Source organism: Tinamus guttatus, unplaced genomic scaffold (genome assembly GCF_059628265.1).
Source record: "Tinamus guttatus ecotype Peru unplaced genomic scaffold, ASM5962826v1 Tinamus_guttatus_pri_ptg000260l, whole genome shotgun sequence".
Lineage (NCBI taxonomy): Eukaryota > Metazoa > Chordata > Aves > Tinamiformes > Tinamidae > Tinamus > Tinamus guttatus.
The window spans coordinates 6,039,894-6,058,539 of record NW_028288794.1 but is presented as its reverse complement, the minus strand read 5'-3'; the positions used below and the strand labels follow the sequence as shown (position 1 = coordinate 6,058,539).

General features: G+C 40.4%; 1 protein-coding gene across 2 annotated transcripts in view; it reads left to right on the top strand.

The window, feature by feature from the left end:
* The window catches only part of MAP3K20 (mitogen-activated protein kinase kinase kinase 20), a 78,577-nt gene that overhangs the window by 40,022 nt on the left and 19,909 nt on the right, over nucleotides 1-18,646 (top strand). The window contains exons 9-11 of one of the 2 annotated variants that reach the window (XM_088527041.1): nucleotides 2,716-2,822; nucleotides 7,555-7,690; nucleotides 18,420-18,464. In XM_088527041.1, coding sequence (XP_088383167.1) covers nucleotides 2,716-2,822; nucleotides 7,555-7,690; nucleotides 18,420-18,464 — 288 coding nt within the window. Of the gene's footprint in view, nucleotides 1-2,715; nucleotides 2,823-7,554; nucleotides 7,691-11,557; nucleotides 12,721-18,419; nucleotides 18,465-18,646 lie in introns of those variants that run through there. The other variant, XM_010221739.2, reaches the window with a different exon arrangement.

The window sequence follows — 18,646 nt, the reverse complement described above, 5'->3', positions numbered from 1 at the left end:
GTATTCTTTGAACAGTTTCAACTGTTCTAGTTAAAACAGTTGTTGCTCTTGTGGGTTCAGAGCATTTTACTGAAATACATTAAGTCAGTAATTATTAAAGAACCATCTCAGGGGCAATTCAGTATCCTAACTACTTCCAAATGTTAAAATCCCTACCAAACAAGCTGGTTTTGCTTATCAGATAGTATTGGATGGTATTAGATAGTATTAGATAGTTGCACAAACAAGGCTGTTCATCCCTAATGGCTTTGTTTGCTTCTGAAAAACAGATGAGTGATTCTTTCTAGCTTCATCTGTTCTTTCCACCCATCTGTATCCCCCACCGCAACAGTAAAGATGATTATAAATTATTGGACATATGGAAAATCTGGGAATGGAGAAACAGCAAGAAAGGAAAGCTGTATGGGTTAAGTATGCTAGTTTTTTGCAGACATAGTAAGAAATAGAGTGGAAGGAAATAGTGAATGTATTACAGTTATTTCTAGAACATGTATCTTAAATTTTTTTTTTGTATGAGACATCATAGATTAAGAAGGGAAACAGTTTTCAGAGGTGACTGATACCTTGATATTTTAGGAATGTCTTATAAGGTATCACTTATGAAGCCTGATTTTTCCAGAAAGTGCTTAGCAGTCATCCACTGAAAATAAGACCCTTTTTTCTCTCTCTCCAGTAGGTTGGGCCTCCAGTTTCAATAATCATTTCTTGTAGCTTTTAGCCAAGCTATCAGTCTGCACCTACAGTGCATTTGCAGAATTTAAACCTGCCTCTGCCTTGGGGATAAAAACCAAAGAGCATTGTAGGCCCATGTCCTCCTGTCAGAAGGGAAAAGCTGGTCCCTGTCAGTCTGGCAGGGTTCTCGGTGGCTGTTCACAGAACACACACAGCCATAGAGGCACAGCCTTTGTCAGTGCTACGTGACTGTTTGTTCCAGCTAGAGTTGCAAGACTCTGTAAAGATTTGCTGCATGGATCAGCTTGGTTCTGCCCTGCATAGAGACCAGAGTGTGTTGTTGCTCCTTCCAAATCCATCACTCAGAGCTTTCAGCCACGCTCAGTAGAAGCTCTGCTTTCTGTCACCCTTATCTCAACTCCAGTTGTTGCAGCAGGCCGGACAGTCATGTTGGCCACGTTCACTTGGTATTAGTTCTGCCTCAAACTGCCTAGTATGCCCTCGAGACAGAAGGAACCAACAAAATTCACAGAAAGGTTCTGTAAAAGGATCTCAAATAACATTAAGGCAAGGAGGAGGTGTTTGCTCGTTGTCTGCGTGTCCCCGTGCCCTCACGGGGCGCGAGGGCTGTGCCGTGGTCCGGGGCCTTGGTGCTCGGCCCCAGCTGCCCCCGCAGCACCGGGCACCTCCGGGGGCTGCCACAGGCAGCTGGCGGCTCGAGACGCCGTGGGTTTGGGGCCAAGCTCCATGTGCACGTGAGCAACTGGGGCAAGCACTGCAAAGAAAACCAGCATAGCTCCAGCAGCTGCCCCTTTGCCTGGAATCATGGAGATGGACCAAAAAATGACAGTCAAAGCCTCCAGTCAGAGACAAATAGTGCAGCATTACTGTATAAGAGAGCTTGTCTCTTTTTTGTTATGCATTTGACACTTTTTCAGGCTGTTTGACATTTTAAATAAAGAAATTGTCTTTCTTTTATAATGCCGAAATCACTTGGATCTTCCTGGGAGAGACACCTCAGCATTGTTCCTAATTGTTTTCATGCTCCCAAATTAAAATGCACGTTTTAATTGCAGCATCTGTAATTTTAGCAGAAATGGTATAATTACAGGCAAGATAGAGAGAGAATGTGCATCATCCCCTTATTATGTATCTACATTTTGTTTCAACCTTTTGTCTCAACCTTGTCTGGGGTCTGTCAAACAGACTAACAGAGTCTCTTTCAAGAAACACATTTAGCTGTGGCTTTTTCAGTTATTACTGTACTTTGTAGGGCAGAAAACAGGGAGAAGTTTTACCTTTTCTCTGTCAGTAGTATTTGTGGTTATCACGGCAGGGGCTAGATTGAGAGCCCGGGAACATCATGTCCTGTGACCAGGATGGGGCCAGCACAGAAACCAGAAACCTGAGCTTTGCTGCTGGGCAAAGACGCTCGGCATCTTGGTGGAGCCTGGATCTTCATTTCTCGGTCCTCATGGGGTAGCTCTCTAGAGTGCCAGTTTAAAAGTGGAAGGATTTTCTGGAGAGTCTTTCTCTACAAGAAATGACTGGCAGCCAGAAAACCATTTTTGATGGACAACTAACTTGCTTGTTCAGGCATTAAAGAATTTATGTTACTACCTGTAAATGAGAGCTTGTCTAATGACCAGTTGCTAATGGATCCAACCATCTCTTCTAGGCAGTATTTTCCTTCTTTAGAATGGAGAATCTTTATGGTTGTTGATACTATGAATGCTGTTTAGTTTTTTTTTTAATTGGTTTCAAAGGGGAGTACCAAAGGATTTTACTGGTAGATACGAGATGCTAAGTTAAGGCTTGAGTCCTTAGATTATGTCACTCTTTCCACGCTGACCTTTTTTATTTTTCAGTGGAAAGAATAAAAAATCTGTAACTTTATAGTCCTTTTGTAGGCTGCTGGATCAGAAAGCAGAACCCCAATTTCTGTGTTGTTTTCAGACTTTCATTTGGAAAAATCCTGTAAGAGATTTTTGCATAGTAAAAGGCAAATATGACTGCAAATGCTGTTATTCTTTCTGTCTTCAGAAAAGGCCATCTTTCAAGCAGATCATTTCAATTCTGGAATCTATGTCAAATGACAGCAATCTTCCAGACCAATGTAACTCATTCCTGCATAACAAGGCAGAGTGGAGGTAAGTTTTCTTGCTTCTGAGATGCAGTGATACAGTGTTCTTTGAAATAATGTGAATCCTTATTTGTTTCAGAAGACTTTGTATGCAATAGGAAAGACATCAGACGATGATGATGTATTATGTTTTGGGTATTTTTAGGATATAATTTACCTTGTTTTTCAGGAATGCTCAGAATGTCGTGAAACTTGTGTTAGGAGCCAACACGCTTAGCTGTACACCGTGCTTACTGGCTTAGGTGTCATGGTATTTATGGTTTTGTGATTCACATCTTAAACCCAGTTACGTATTTTCAGTCAGTAGTGTGAGAATAAAAACAACTCAGATAAATGCACAGCATGATGTAATATTCTTGGAAAGTAAGGATCTATGTTTGTATCAAAAGCATGATAAAAGGCATAAAGGCCAAATTTTCAGAAGACAAACACCTAAACATTTAGGTGTTTTGCTGTTTTTTGAGCATACTTCCTGTTTTATTGTCTGTATATGCATGCATTTAGCAGAAGCTCAGCCTTCAATTTTTGCATTGTGCACCAGAATTGCTTGAACATGCAATTTTACCTGGAGTGTGATGACAAGTGCAGAGGAGATTATTGGGAACGTGACACTTTTAGAGGAGAAGTTTCAGGTTATTTTTTGCATATGCCAAAACTTCAAAGATGTCCCCAAAGTTTACTGATCGGTCAGAAAGCCGGCTGCTTCACACTACATCTTTGTGTTTGGAGGAGAAAATTGCAAGCAGATCTGCATAGGCAGGAGATTTTTACCAGATGGTCGTGCCTCAGTCTATATTAAGAAGCTCTGGCCCCTCTCCAGGTAACCTGGGGGCATAAATATTAAAAGATTCCCTGCCTACAGGCTGTGCAAGACATGAAGAAAGCTGCAGCCAGGGGTTGGTAAGAGATGGGGAAAATAAGACGGAAATGATTTTTTTTTTTGAACAAAAAAACGATTTTGCACGTGAACGTGCATCAGAAATCAATCGATGCGAGTGGAAAAAGTGAGCTCAGGGTGGGCGGCAGCGCCCGGTCACATGGCGGGTATAAATAGCGCCTGGCGCGGCCCGCGCGCCCGCCCTGACTCAGCAGCGGGACGCGGGGCCCAGGCGGCCGCGCGCAGCTCCCGCGGCCTCGCGCAGCTCCCGCCGCCGCGTGCGCTGCCGCGGGGCGCCCTCTGCTGCCCCCGCGCCGCCACTGCGCCCTGCCCGCCGCTGCCGAGGCGGCTCGTGCGGAGGCGCCTCTGTTTCGGAGTGAGGTAGCAGTCAAAGCCCTTCCGGGAACACTAATTTCCATCGAATCCTCGGCCCGGGGAGCAGAATAAAACCTACTCTCATTGACATTTGGTGCCATTAAACTTTTCTTCTTTTACTTTTTTTTTCCCCCAAGCGTGACCCAAATAGCTTAAATATTTGTTATGAAATAATTATTCTCTTCCACCCAAACTGTGTGAGGAGTAGCTCGCAATGTCTTGGTGAAAAAGAACATATAAACAAAAAGTTCTTTTGCACTCTCAACTCATGGGTAAACTTATTACAATGAACGCTCATGATCATGGTAAACATGGAGTTTTTTGAGAAGAATGAATAATGTGAATGCAAGGAGATAAGAGTGAGAAAATACAAATTTATGATCGGGCATAATCTGTATGAAGAAAATGTAGCTTCTGAATTAAGTCAAAATAAAAAAAAACAGTTAAAGAAGAGAGCAGATGGAGTTGGACTTGCTCAGAAACAGGGCAGCGAGAGGTTCTCTCTTGTGGGACTATTTGCTGGTTATAGCTGGCTTCCCTCATGCAAAAGTCATGTCTATATGGAGACACTTTATGAAGGTTAAGCCAAATTAACAGAAACTGTGAATGTAAAACATGCTAATTAAAGCAGATTAAGGACTGGTATGCATAGATTGATCCCAAAGGATAAGCTAAAACAAAGACCATTTCTGAGAACAACCACATGATTTCAATGTGCTTTAACTTTTGCAGTGAAGAATCTTGACATTCACTTATTGCACTTCTTAGTGTTTTTTTTTCTTTTTTTTTTTCCAATGGAGAAAGAATTAGATGTACTATGAAAAAATAGGATATTTAGATTTAAGTTAATGTTGTGTGCTTTTTTGAAACTCTTTCTCAAGTCACTTTTATCATGGTAGGAAAAAACTACAGTGGAAGTAATGATATTCCAATTCAGTGGGAAATCCCTTTTGTCCACATTTTGTCATATATACGAACAACCGTTCTCCTTCTGTCCTGTCCCCACAAGCACTGTTCTAATGATTACAGCAGTCTATTAGTGATACTTATGTCCATGTATCAGTAGCAATTCAAGACGTATATAAACAAATGCCAGTCTTTTTTTTTAAAATCTGTGACTGTTCATCATTTACAGTAACACATATACATTACTTGATATCACAAACTGATATTATTCTAGAAAAGAGAGCAAGCTCGAACTGCAGAACTACAGGAGCAAACAAATACACACACCCTGCAATGTATCATGTTTCAATCCACTTCCCTTTTGAAGTGAGACTCATTCACTGGGCAACGTACAGTAGCTTTCTCTTTAATTACACAGTTTTATTACACAGTGGAATGATTTTTCAGAATGCAACTGTTTGTGCAGGCTGACCTTTTATTGTAAGAGAAGTTTCTGTTTAATGAAGAGAGGTAATTGCAGCATGGAGTTGACTTTTGGCGTATAGAGAACTATGGGCTGCCTGGGCTTTCCTATTGCAGAATGTTATTTAAGAGAGAGCCTTCATTTACATATTTATATATACATTAAAGAGCCACATTTAAGCAGCTGTGATGTTGATACACGGACTAAGAAAAGCAGTGCTTGCAACTATCCTCAAAATGCTCTTTAGCTCACACAGTAGATTGCATAGGATGTGTTGCACCTGGCAGAAATGTGTTATGAAAGGGACATAAGTGTTCAGAGAGGAGTCACTTTTTGGCCTTTTATCAAACAGCTAGTAGTTTTGTTTTTAGATGCAGTCGAAGTTCTGCCAAACATGTGCATCTGCAGATCTAGCTGAAGCATTATCTGCAGCATTTTCTGGATGTTTTAAAACAAAAGTTAAATTTGCTCTTTATTGGGATCTGTGACTACTTCGAGCCAGTGTAGCAGTCAGCCTTGACCTTTGCTTGGCTGTATATGAGAGAGAATTTTGCTTGCGATTTGAAGCATAATAATTGTGAGGGGCATTTGTTCTGACCACCACATCTAACAGCTCACTCAGCATGATTTAAGTGTGAGAAATGCCCTTCCCCAGGTGGCTGATTTTTGTAGTAGAATTATGTGTGGTGGGAGAGTTTGCAGTAGTGTTTGCTAGTTATTCTAGCTCTGGATTTTTCACTCTGCCTTTGTAAGCATTACACTCCAGCAGAGATGTCTTATTAAAGCAGGAAATGTATAAAATTTTGAATATTTATATTTTCTCATTTACTTAAAAATAGGCCATTTGGATGTGTGCTTTCCCATATTGATACTGGAGAAGAACTAAATCATTCCATGATAGAGTAGGAGATCTACAGTGCAAAATATTCATGTTTTTCAAATAGAAATGATAGCTACTTTTCTGTTAGTCATTTTATTTCCTTTTTGTAAACATCAGAAGAGAGAGATTTTGTTTACAGTAATGTTTATGAAAGTAAAATGTTGCCAGTGTTTGGGCAGAAGTATTTAGGATTGCCAGATCTCAGTAGTTGTCTCTGAAGTTGCCTTTCTGATTCTAGAGAGCAAAACCAAACACTGGCATTGACCATTCTCACAGTGTGAGTAGGAAAATTGCAGTCAGGATACAGGTTGCAGAAGGTACAGTCTGCCATGCAGTCACAGAGAATATTTGTTAAAACCTCCAGTAATGAATATCTTGATATGAGCTACAAGCAAAAAAGAAACATCTGAATTCGACAGAATTATTTTTCAGGACGTATGGAGAAACACCCATGCATTTGTAGTCTCTTGTTGAACTCTTTCCAAGAGCACGTCAGTCCATAGGCACTTTTAGAAGATGCTGTCAATCGGAACATATGTCAAAGGAAACCACTCCACCAAGGGAAGAGTTAGATGTATAATGCAACCTATAAAGAACAGATCTAAACCTCCATTTAGTGTTGTCTTCACTTCCTGGTTTTCATATTTTCACACCTTTGCAATGTATGGTGAGAAGCAAATGAAACCAGCCAAGTAAGCCATTGCAGAAACTTGCAATCAGTTCCAGGCCTGGGACATATCTTGTTTTGCCTTCTTGCTCTTGTATGCATTCTCTTTTATCTTAACAGAGAGAGGCACGAAGGTTAGAGGGAAAATATTGCAGTACTGATTCTGGGTATGAGGAGGATGAGTCCAATAACATATGTGGCCAAGCTATAAACTTAGCAAATAGGGTTCTCAGACTGCCCATATAGAGATGTTAATAATTGGCCCATTATCCCTTCTTAACACATTTTTTTATTGATAGTATCATATTTCATGATGTTTAAGGAAAAGGTGGCATTTTACTTTTCTAAATTTTATTGTTCTTAGACTGGAGGCATTATGGTTGTTCTCAAGTATAAACATTGCCAGTTTTTCTTAAAGCTCTGAAAGGTTTTGAATTTGGTAATTAAATGAACTGCTTGAGTTAGTATTGTACTTTTCAGCCTTTCACATTTAATTAACATTCAAGGGGGAATTATGAACAATTTATATCTGTCAGGAAAAGACAAGACGTAACAAATTGTCTCCGTGCAGATGTGAAATTGAGGCAACCTTAGAGAGACTAAAGAAACTGGAGCGTGATCTGAGCTTTAAAGAGCAGGAACTAAAGGAACGGGAGCGACGTCTGAGGATGTGGGAGCAGAAGTTAACCGAACAGTCCAATACTCCTGTAAGTAGACAATAATTCAACCTTTCATCCTATTTCAAAAAGCATTTGGAGCTTTGTCTGTGTAAATGTAAGGGCACAACAAGGAGGTAGTGCCCCTGGGTCCCCTATTTGTTCCTTTGGGCCAATTAGGGCCTATTTTACTAAATCACTACAAATAGTAGTACTTTTTTAAAATTTTACCTGATATATTAGATATACATTAGATTTTTAACTGTGGGTCGCATTGTGCCAAAGGCATTTAAGTAGTTTCCCGTTGATTTAATTGCAGTTCTCAGCTTTAAAAGCTGATTGTCTGAAATCAGATAACCATTGTATTCAATAAAGTCATTTTTCAGCTAGAAAGTTGTTGACTTTAATTGATACAGGATTTGGTCTAAAAAGCTTGAATCATTTGTTTCTGGCAGAAGAAGGTTTGAGAAATCTATTCAGATTTTTTATCTCTTCTTTTGCTGGAGAAGAAGCAAATTTCTATTCCATGGAGAATTTGAGGTGTTAATTTGGAGCTTCACGAATAACTATAATTAACATACTTGTACTGGCCAGTCATTAATTGTTAGAATTTCCACATTTCTGTTAATAAATGGAACAAAAAGCCTTTTTTTTTTTTGAATTATCTTCAGTTTCTTACTGAAGTATCATGCCATTGGCTACTGATTGCCAGAGAAAGGCCACTGTGTTAGCACCTGACTACACATATTACAATAGATTTGTTGTTAAGAAAAATACAGCATTACCCACTCGATTTTAAAATACTGGCCAAAACAAATAGCAAATTGAGATTGCAGTAGCATATGATTTCCTCATCCTATTTATGTTATAAAACTGATTCCAGCCAGTGCCATTTACATAAACTTGTTTTCAAGGTATGGCTTATTGGCACTGTTTGAAGTTGAATTGGTGTTTCAGTTGTGGGCATGTATTAATGAAATGACAAAGTATCAATGTTTTCCTATGCTGGACACTGTGTGTTCTCAGTAGATATCTGTATGCCTGCTTTAGTGCTTGCAAACTTTCAGCAACTGAGCTGTGGGCCATCATCTACCAGTGCACGGCATGAGACCCAGCCTTAATGAACCAGTCTTTTGGCGAGCAAAGCCCTAGGGTTTTTTATGCTGTACTTGCTTGTCACTTCTACAACTCAGAGCTAGCATTGCTGAAAGAATGCAGCATTGTGCTAAGCATGAACTGCCTTTCTGCATAACATTAACTCCTGTATTGTGTTTAAAGGCAATTTCTTCCAGTAGAGAAACATAGATCTGTTTTTTTTTCCCTTAGATCTTCAGTGGACTGTTATGTAGAACAGATTATTAAAAAGCCCTTTTGTTGGGGGGAAAAAAAAAAAAAAAAGGACATATAGAAATTGGTTTACCCTACCAGGATCAGTCTCTTCCTGGCAAATGAAGTTCTAGAGGGCACTCAATTACAACTACAACTCTTATCTTAATATCATAGCTGTAAATAATTTCAAAAGCATCCCTGAGCATTCTTTTTGCAAGCTGTAGTCCTTGGAGTCCAGCACCTCTGCCTCCTTTCAGGTCTGGATATGCCTGCCCAGCAGTGTGAGGCTGTGTGATTGCAACAGGAAGGGGCACTGCTTGAATTTAAGCTACTTGATTGCAACAGCAGTAGTAAAGATACCGCAACTAGGGCTAATAGCACGAGTTCGAGTGCCCGCCAGGCTCGTACTCGGCTCTTAGCTGACACCAAGCTGTTGTCTTGTCAACAGCTATTGCTGTTGTCTCTTAGCTTCAGCTGTCACCCCTGCTGTACGCTCTGCCATCATCTCTTCATTTTGCTCTGCAGCAAAGACCAGAGGCCAGCAGATACTATTAAAGTGGTGTGCAGGAGGAGAAACTCAAACCAGGTGAAAGTAGAACAGGGAAGCGCTCTCTGCCACTTAATTCTCCAATCTTTTAGAGTTGGTGCCAGCTCCATCCTGCCATCCTATGTGGTAGGTAGATCTGGGTAGCAGGCTGCTCCTACTCCAAGGAATAAAGTACAGCTTTGCATATATCAATATGAGATGGATGAGGGCAATCCTTAGCAAGGCTTCTGTGGTAGTCATATATCTCTCTGCTCTGGTTTTGACCCTGTTTCTGCTGTATCTTACACCGCAGACACACTTGGGTCTGATCCGTGTGGATTTGCTTTGTGCAGGTATTCAAGAGCCTTTTGCAGCATAAGGGAATCTGGAGCCTTTGGGGGGAATAAAATATGTCCCAATACACACAGCTGTAGTGAAATAAGAGCCATTTTTTGAAAGAGGACCTGACTTTAAGAAGGGCAAGTACGTAGCTCAGCTGAATGTAACGTTGAGAGGAAGACAGTGAGCAGGGCTTAAATTCCAATATTCACCTGCGATGCCATGCAACTTGGAATGGGTCATGTAAGAACTGTGACTTGTATAGAGGTTGGAGATGAGAGATCACAGCCATCTGTCAAAGCCTTCATGATCTGTATTATATGTAATGTGACATAAAGGCAGAGGCTGTCCCAAAGTGCTCTTACTCTCTCTATATATAACAAGAGATAGCAAAATGTGGAGGAAGTGAGGAGTGAGTATAATTCACAAAATGAGCCACATTCAGTTTGCCACCCACATTGTCAAAAATAGCAAAGTGTTGCCTCAGAAGTGCGCTTCAGTGGAAAACCATGTTGCAGCTTTGTTGATTTTTATGGGGAGTTCTTCCCCTGTGTTAGGGGGATGGATGCAAAGTGGATAAAATTACAATAGACAAAGTAATTACCAGGCATTGAATTGTTGCGAGCACTGGGTATCATGTTTCTGTGGTTAGGTCTTGTTTTTAACATAGTAGATTACATTAGTAGGAGCTTTTGGTTTTCTTGAACTGAATAGTGCTTTGGTGGTTGTGTTATCATTAAGAATGGTTAGTGTTTCCCCTCTTTGTAAAATTTATCTTTATTTCTTAAATGACAAGCACTAATTTTTGTCAGGACACAAATAGAAAGTGTAGGTAAGTAGGGGAAACTTAGAAGAAAAGACAGATATTTTCATTTTTTTGTGATAGTTTGTCAACAGAGTGTCTTTTGCCAAGAAATGGGTGGTCTTTGAGCCAGCTGGCCGTGTGGTCTCCCTGCACTGCAGACCATTGTATTATTGTTGGGCAGATAGATATGGATTTTACTGGGACACAGTGGAGAAGCTGAGCAACCTGAAGAGGCTGTTCAAGGGGGCGAGCAGCCCCCTCGCTGCCCCGCTCCTTCCTGCGGTGGTTTCCAGGAGGGCCGGGCTGGTCGGGCTGGAGAGCCCTGCCTGCCGCCTTGGCCATGGTGAGGGGCTTGTTTCCAACTGCGGCAGTCGCAGGGGTGACCCCTCCTTTTTCTTTTGATCGTATGCTCCAAACCAGTCTTTGTATCGATAATACTCTGCTATTGTTTTTGGTATTTAAAAGGCTACTAATCTTCACCAAACTTTGGGAGCTTTGGGGGTTCTTTAGTCATGCCCTGATTTATTCTTCAATCCTGAAGGGTTCAATTAAGCAACTCAGACTTCAGTTGTGCCCGCGCTGCACTGGGAGACAGCCTGTCTGGCTAGGAAATGTCATGATCTGTTTTATGTTGTACAAAATGAAGGCTTGAAGAGTTTGAACCTTCTTTTATCATGAAAGCTCTGCTACCTATGGTCCTTGCCATGTGATTCTGTGACTTTGCACTTTGATTTAAAAACAATGACCACACAATTAAGCTAAGACTGTTTTAATATGTTCTTACCTGAGCTTGATATTTAGATTAACTAATCATTATGCTTTCTGTTTTTTTGCCAACTAATCTGGTGGTGTCTTTTTTCTTGATTTTTAAATTGGTTCTAACTTTCACTTTTGCTCTGTCCTTTCCTCCTTTAAATAGTTTCTCTTACCTCTTGCTGCAAGAATGTCTGAGGCGTCTTACTTTGAATCTAAAACAGAGGAGTCAAACAGTGCAGAGATGTCATGTCAGATCACAGCAACAAGTAACGGGGAGGTAGCTGGCATGAACCAAAGTCTGAAGGCCTTGATGATGACGGGCTTTGGGGATATCTTCTCTCTGAACAAAGCAGGATCTGTCCTGCATTCTGGAATGCAGATAAACATGCAAGCCAAAAAGAATTCTTCTAAAACCACCTCTATGAGAAAAGGAAAGAAAATCAACATGGCTTTGGGTTTCAGTGAATTCGACTGGTCAGATGACGATGATGATGATGATGATTATTTTGATGACACAGACGATAGCAGCGAATGAATCAGTTACAGAATTAAGTCTGAAATCGTTTTTTGCAAAGCAAAACAATAAAGTTTTAGAACAAGAATCCTGTCAGTTTGGTCTGTTTAAATCATGTAAAAGAAAAAAAGTGAGTTTTCCAGGCTGAGCATGTTTGTGTGTAGAAAGACATGTTGTTTCCATTTAGATTGTGTTGACTTATTTCTACTTGGATGAAATTTGGAACTAAACTTTCAAAATCAATTGAGATTATTATTATTTTAAGAACTATGATTATAGCTATACTACTTGATGCCTGATTACAGAAACTATGGCTTGATGAATTAAAGATCTGAAAACATTGGGGGAGACTTTAATGCCTATTGTACTTCATTTTTTTTCTTTGTGTTTTTTTTGTCATTTTCCTTACTTCTTTTACAGACAATCATATGAATATAATTGTACTTCCAGATTTGCTTTTCCTCTACAATCCTTTCTTTCTTACTATTGCAGTGAAGGGGTTTGCTGTGTTTCTAATTTAAAGTCTTTTTCAAGGCAGCGTTGTGGGATGTGACAAATATGTTTCTGGAAAAAAAATGAAGCTTGAATGAAAGAAATAGAGGGGTTAGTTAAACACAGTTTAAAAACTGAATAGCAGAAGAGTATAGATAATCCCTATTAGTAGCTGATTTGTATAAACGTTCTCATTTCTCTTGTGTGTGTGCTTGTGTATATAATTCACTCTAGCACAGCCAATTGCAATCAGACCTCTGCATCTATTAGCAGTTATTGTGAACTAGAAGCTGATTTTCAGTTATGTTGATGTAAATCCAGGAAGCCTCATTAACTTTGATGGACTTACTCTTGTACCTGAGAGTAAAAATCGGTGTTAGGTTATTTACAGCAAATTTTGCTTCTGTTGTATCTCTTAAACCACATGTGCCATCATTGTGAGAGGAGGAAGAGAAGTCGCAAGGACGTTTCTGCTTGGGCCTGACTACTGTGGCTCATGTGAAATTCTCGATGATGGTGGTAATGTGAGGAATATTTGCCAGTCTCTTACTATCTGCTTTTGCAGCTAAATCACTTTTAATGTATTGCCACTGCAGTGATCATAAAACTCAGTGTGCAACAATCTGCTGCAGTAATTGTCTGCCAGACGCTTACACTGAGAGCAGTGAGCTCGTTTCTCCTGATGACCTCTTCAGTGGTGATGCAGGAGGAGGGAGGGAAACCAGTGCAAACACACATGCGAGTTAGAAAGGCAGATGATGTAAAATATTTGTCCAACGAAGAAGGGCAGCATTTCAAAAGAAAACTGTTACTGTCTAGTTTAGCCGTAGTGGGAATAAGTCATCAAAATTCCATTATCAATTACTGGATTTTTTTTTTAATGGAAACTTCTGGTTTTGAGTGGCTTTTTTTAATTATGGGCTTGTCTGTTACACAGTTCTAACCTACGTATTATGTTGAATGTTTTTATAGGTAGTTTAGGGAGGGACAGATACATTAGATAACAGCAGGCCTGAAATCATTACATGTGCAGGCAACAAAGGCGAAGTTGGTGGAGTTTTCCTTGAGTGATGAGCAGATGGCTCTCTGAGATGCGGGAGTTTCATTCGGAGAGCCCTGCACTGGTCTGATGAGCTGCAAGGCAGCCACTGCTCCAGGTAGGGCTAGCTTATTCCACTTGATTTTCACAGGATTTGACCCTCTAAATGCTTAATTTCTGTAGGATATCCACATTTCACCTCCTACCTAACAGTTGCAATTGTAATTTAAATGATATAATTTTATTTTGTATCCCAGGGGGAAGCTTGCTCCTTCAGTATAGATAATGATAGTATACTATAGCAGTATAGTATAGATAGTCAGACCTCCAAAATAACCTGATTTTGGGGAGGAGGAGGATATTGAAGGGCAAAGAATTAAATAGAAATAAGAGCCTATAGACTCTTATTGTAGTGCAGATTTCCATTATTTTTGTAAGTCTATGTCAGCTAACACCCACAGCAATAATATTTTCTATCTGCCATGTATATCCAGGAAAACTTGATGGATCTGTGTAATCTAATATGTGCACTTAAAATATGTAGCATTGTCCATAAATTGCAGTACTACATGTCCAGCTTAGTGTTGCACAGTTCCAATGAAGAATAAATTTGGTTTAAAACATTGATTAAAAAAAAACTGTCCCTAGCACAGATGTTTTGCACTTTTTTAGCATCTGACACTCCCAAAGCACTTTATGCACCTTTATATTTGTGTGAGTTTTAATTGAATTTACAAATTCACTACGTAATTTTTACAGAATGAAATAAAGTCCTTAACTAGTATATGATGCAGGGTTTCTTAGCTGCAAACACCTGCATGTGCTTTATTTCTGCAAAACATATTCAAAATGTGGTAGCATGCTTATAGGAATTTCTGCTGGTTAGAAAAAAATATTTTTTATAGTGAAGCAAAAGTAGAATTTCCTCCTTTTTTCACTTTTTTTTTTTTGGTCAATCTTAAATAAGGTGTATTAAGGAAAATTTGAAACTCTCAAAGTTGGTATTCAAAGTGGTAAAGGTCTTAAAATTGTAGATAACCTTAATAACCTTAAAGCGATGACATGACAAACTATCCTGGTGCAATTCCCTTGTGACAGTGTTATACTTAGAATATATAATATACATATATATATATATATATGTAATACATAGGCTGTGCTTATTTAAAAAAAAAAATCTGTCTTTATTCTCTTGTGATGAGCTTCATACCAGATGTCTCAGTTTAGTAGCCAAAAATCATATACGAGAATCAAGATGTTTGTGCCTCTGACATGCTTATAACAAGATAAAGATTTTGAATCCAGCTCTGGTGTGCTAGCATGGAGGATATCAGAGTATCTCATCTTTCACACCTGATTTTGCTCCCTAGCACAAGCCAGTCTGTCTCCTACCCGTATGCTCCCCCAGGTATCCGTAGCCATCGGCAGTGCCACGCGGGTCGGGTTAGGAGGGTGTTACCCCCGTGCCGTGGGTGTTCCTCTGGCTTCTCTAGGCTGGGAGCGAGGTCTTTTAAGATCCCAATGTTATCTGCCTAAGTAGAGTTCTGGAAGTAACTTCAGTAAAATAGTATTGCTCTATTTTAATGAGAAGAAGGGTAAGAGCCAGGGCTGAATTTTTCATTTTTTACCAGGCTGCTACAATACCAATGTTGACTTAAATAAATGGGTAAGTGCCTGTGGGAGGAATGGTGAGAACAATCTTTTGGTTCAAATAAAGGTGCGAGGTGAGTTGGGACCGAGACAGCATGTCCTAACTCCCAACTGGCCCTTCAGAACTAGGAAAAAATGAAGGGAGGAAGTCACTGTAAACTGATCGAGCCAGCTGGTTCCTTAGAGTAGCACGTGTCCTGATGTGTAGTGGGTAAGTGCACTGTGCTACCAGGCCAGACTTGGAATTAGTCCGCTCTAGGTGGGAAGAAGGACTTCAAAGAGGTGAGATGTGAGGTGGCTCCTTGTCACACGGCCACGTTCTTGACTTGTCATTTGTTTATCACTTGCGGGGTTTTGTTAGATCTTAATTCCCTTTCCTTCTAGATTTTAAAGCTATCATTCTGAGTTAAATATTTGTTGGCAATAGTGACTCATATTGCTCTTAGCAGTAGTAAATCCATAGTGTTCATATAGCTGTTAAGTATCTAGCAGAGTTACTGTGTGTCTTTAGTACTGTAGTTCCTTTTCTGTAATCAGGCAGCTTTTACAGGTTTTTAATAAGGCCTCTAACTTGACAGAGGTTTTAACAACAGATTTATGTAGAATCCAAAGTTCAGGTAGAAAAATAACTTCACTTAATTTTCACAGCCCTTAAAATGTACTGGTAGGAATCTGGAGGAGAATGTTTTTCCTTTCCCCTCAGACTTCGCCTCAGTGTACACTGTAAAGTCTGCACAGGGATTTCTGATGAGTGAAGATTTCATTTTAAAAATGTAGAACCAACAACCTACTTTAAACATTCTATATTGTGTGCCTAATATTCATATGCCTTTTAAAGTCAGATATAGTCCACTGCATTTCTTGCTTTTGCACTACTAAAAAAATTTTGTACTGAATAGTAGGAGCTGATGCTACTTACACTTCAAGTGTGATCAAAGAAATTTGAATAGAAAATATTTTCACAGTGTTAGAAAACTTAATTCTCCCTTCTGAAAAAACAAGCAATGCTGAGCAATGCCTGTGCCAAAACTCTTGTGCTGTAAACTGAATATAGAATTTGTGTGGAACATGCAATGTTACACTTCTGTGTGGTTAAAACCTTGCAGCGTCAGTTATTCTCTTTATTGCACTTGACATATGATGTCTTGTTTTATTCACACTGTGGATTTGATTTTCCAGCGTAAAAACAAAGCAAACCAAAAGAAACCATGCAATGTATTCAACTCCTTAATTGGTGTCATAAACTTTCTTTTGATGTGAACTTTTTCCTTTGCTTCTCTTTGTTCTAAACTTCTATTTTGCAATAAACATTTTGACAGTAAATTTTATGCATCTGTGTTCCTGTGTAAAATGCCAGTGTTTCAAGAGGTTCCTTATTGTCTGCTGGTTTAATTGTTTTCATGCTACCTGGTGTGACATTTGTCCATTTTTTCTCCATTTAAAAAAAATCCACTTTGAAATAGATAATATTTTATGTCACTGTTTCTTTTTAAAAATGGGAAAAGCTGAAAAAAGAAAGTCCATTATGCAGGCAAAAATACAATATTGGCCATCTGCAGTAAGCCATTTGACCATACAAATTATTGTGCGAGGCTCCTCACACAGGAGCAGCCACTGCCTCCCCAAAGACCTGTGTGTTGCCTCGTGTCCTCCCTAGCTGCTGGTGGTTGCCCCAGAGCTTCCTGGCCAGGCCTAGGTAGCAGTTAGCATAGGATATGCCTGACTAACAGCAGGTGGGTTGAGAAGATTGGCTGGAAACATGTTGTGAAGCACGGAAAAGACTGGAAGGCCTCTTTTTTTCTTTTCTTTCCGCCCCCCCCCCCTTCTTCTCTGGCAGCACCTCCTCCCATCTGCCACCTCACTGAGCTGCCTTTGGCTGTGTCCACTTGGGGGAGGCAAAGGAAGGGGTTTGATGGGCCCCTAAGTCCTCCCCACTGAACTGGTCTCCTGGCAGGTTTGTGGCCAGGAGGGTTTGGCTGAGCCATTGAAGTGAGGAGGCGGAAGTCCTCAAACTCCGGATGGGAGGGACAGCAAAAACCCAAAGCCGCAAAGGCAGAGCTCACAGGATGCAAGGGCGGTCATAGCCCTGTGATGGGGGTGTCTCGTGGCTGCTGCAGAAGCAGTGGTTGGAAGTTGTGGGCAGGTTGCACTAGACAACAGTCTCAGTGCTTGAAGAGCCTGGGAATAGTGTGTTCTGGCATGTAATGGGCAACCATGGGCCATGGGAGACATCAAAGGCATGGGCAAAGTGCTGGCCTGGCAGGGGCTTGCTTGGCTGGTCCTTCAGGGGCCTGGGCTGCTTGAAGGCCCCCAGGGCTCACATTAGGTGTTAACAGACCTTCCAGGTGGGTGGGTAACTGGGCTGATTCTCTCTTAAGCATGTGCTGTATATATTAAATAAATTTGTAGCTGGATCGTGCTGTTGAGTTGGGAGACATTGACAGTCCAAATACATACAAATTAATGTCACCTCCTTAGCTAGGTAAAAATGCAAGGGTGAAATTTGGAATAACATGTGCTTGAGCAAGTGAAACAGAAATTGGCATCGCAATGAGATCCTCTATTGTGTCAGTCTGCAAGTCATCCCAGAATTTCAGCTAACACAGCTATCCTCTTGTGTATCCTGATGCTACAAGAGCTAACACCATCTTATAAACCAGAAAGCGTGTGTGACACACACCCTGGTGTGGCCTCTGTGTGTGACAGCAGTGTTGGAGATGGGAAGTGCTGCGTTTGCAGAGCCTCGGGGCAGTGGTTATGAAGCACTGGCAGAAACCAAGAGAGTTGTCTGTACAGGAAGATGAGCCACAGTGGCCCAACTCCAAATTCTACTTTCAATACTGTTTTACGACATCTTCCTTCCTTTTGCAGAAAATATCCCCTGTTCTGGAGAGTGCTGTGATCCCAGCACTCCTTTAATTGCACAAATGGACTGGTACCAAGTCCATGACAAAAGCAAAATTCTTCCTATAGTGTCAGAAAAAAAAAGAGAGACACCTAGGGAGTCCCTCATTATTGGCCTGTTTTGTTTTGCTTTCTAAATTGTTTTTATGAGAGATCTGCTGGTGATTTTATCTCATGAAAGTGACGGGATCAATTTATTACCACTATTGTTATGGGAGTCAACCAGTTCATTTTGAATGTAGAGCTTAGGTTGTCCCTTTTATGTGAGGTGCTGTCTGGTGCCCTCACTACGAGACTCATGGCCTTAAGTCCTCCCCTTTGCAAAAGAAAAGGAATGAAATAAAGTTGGCATTCAGAATATAATTTGGGGTGGAAGGGAGAGAAACAGTCAGATGGTTTTCTTTTCAATCCATGTTTCTCACACAGTTGCTGCCTTCCTTTGATATTTGTGCATGGACTGAAGAAGATGTGGTGAGTATTAACGGGACCGGCGGTGCCGTGTTGCTCTAGGTCCATAAGGTATGATCAGTACTGAGGAAATGACACCTAGATCAGAACATCTTGGTGAGATTTTACTGCTATTTTTTTACTTATAACCTAAAAAAAAAAAAACACAGATAAATTAAGCACTTAAATGGCCTTGATAGATTAGT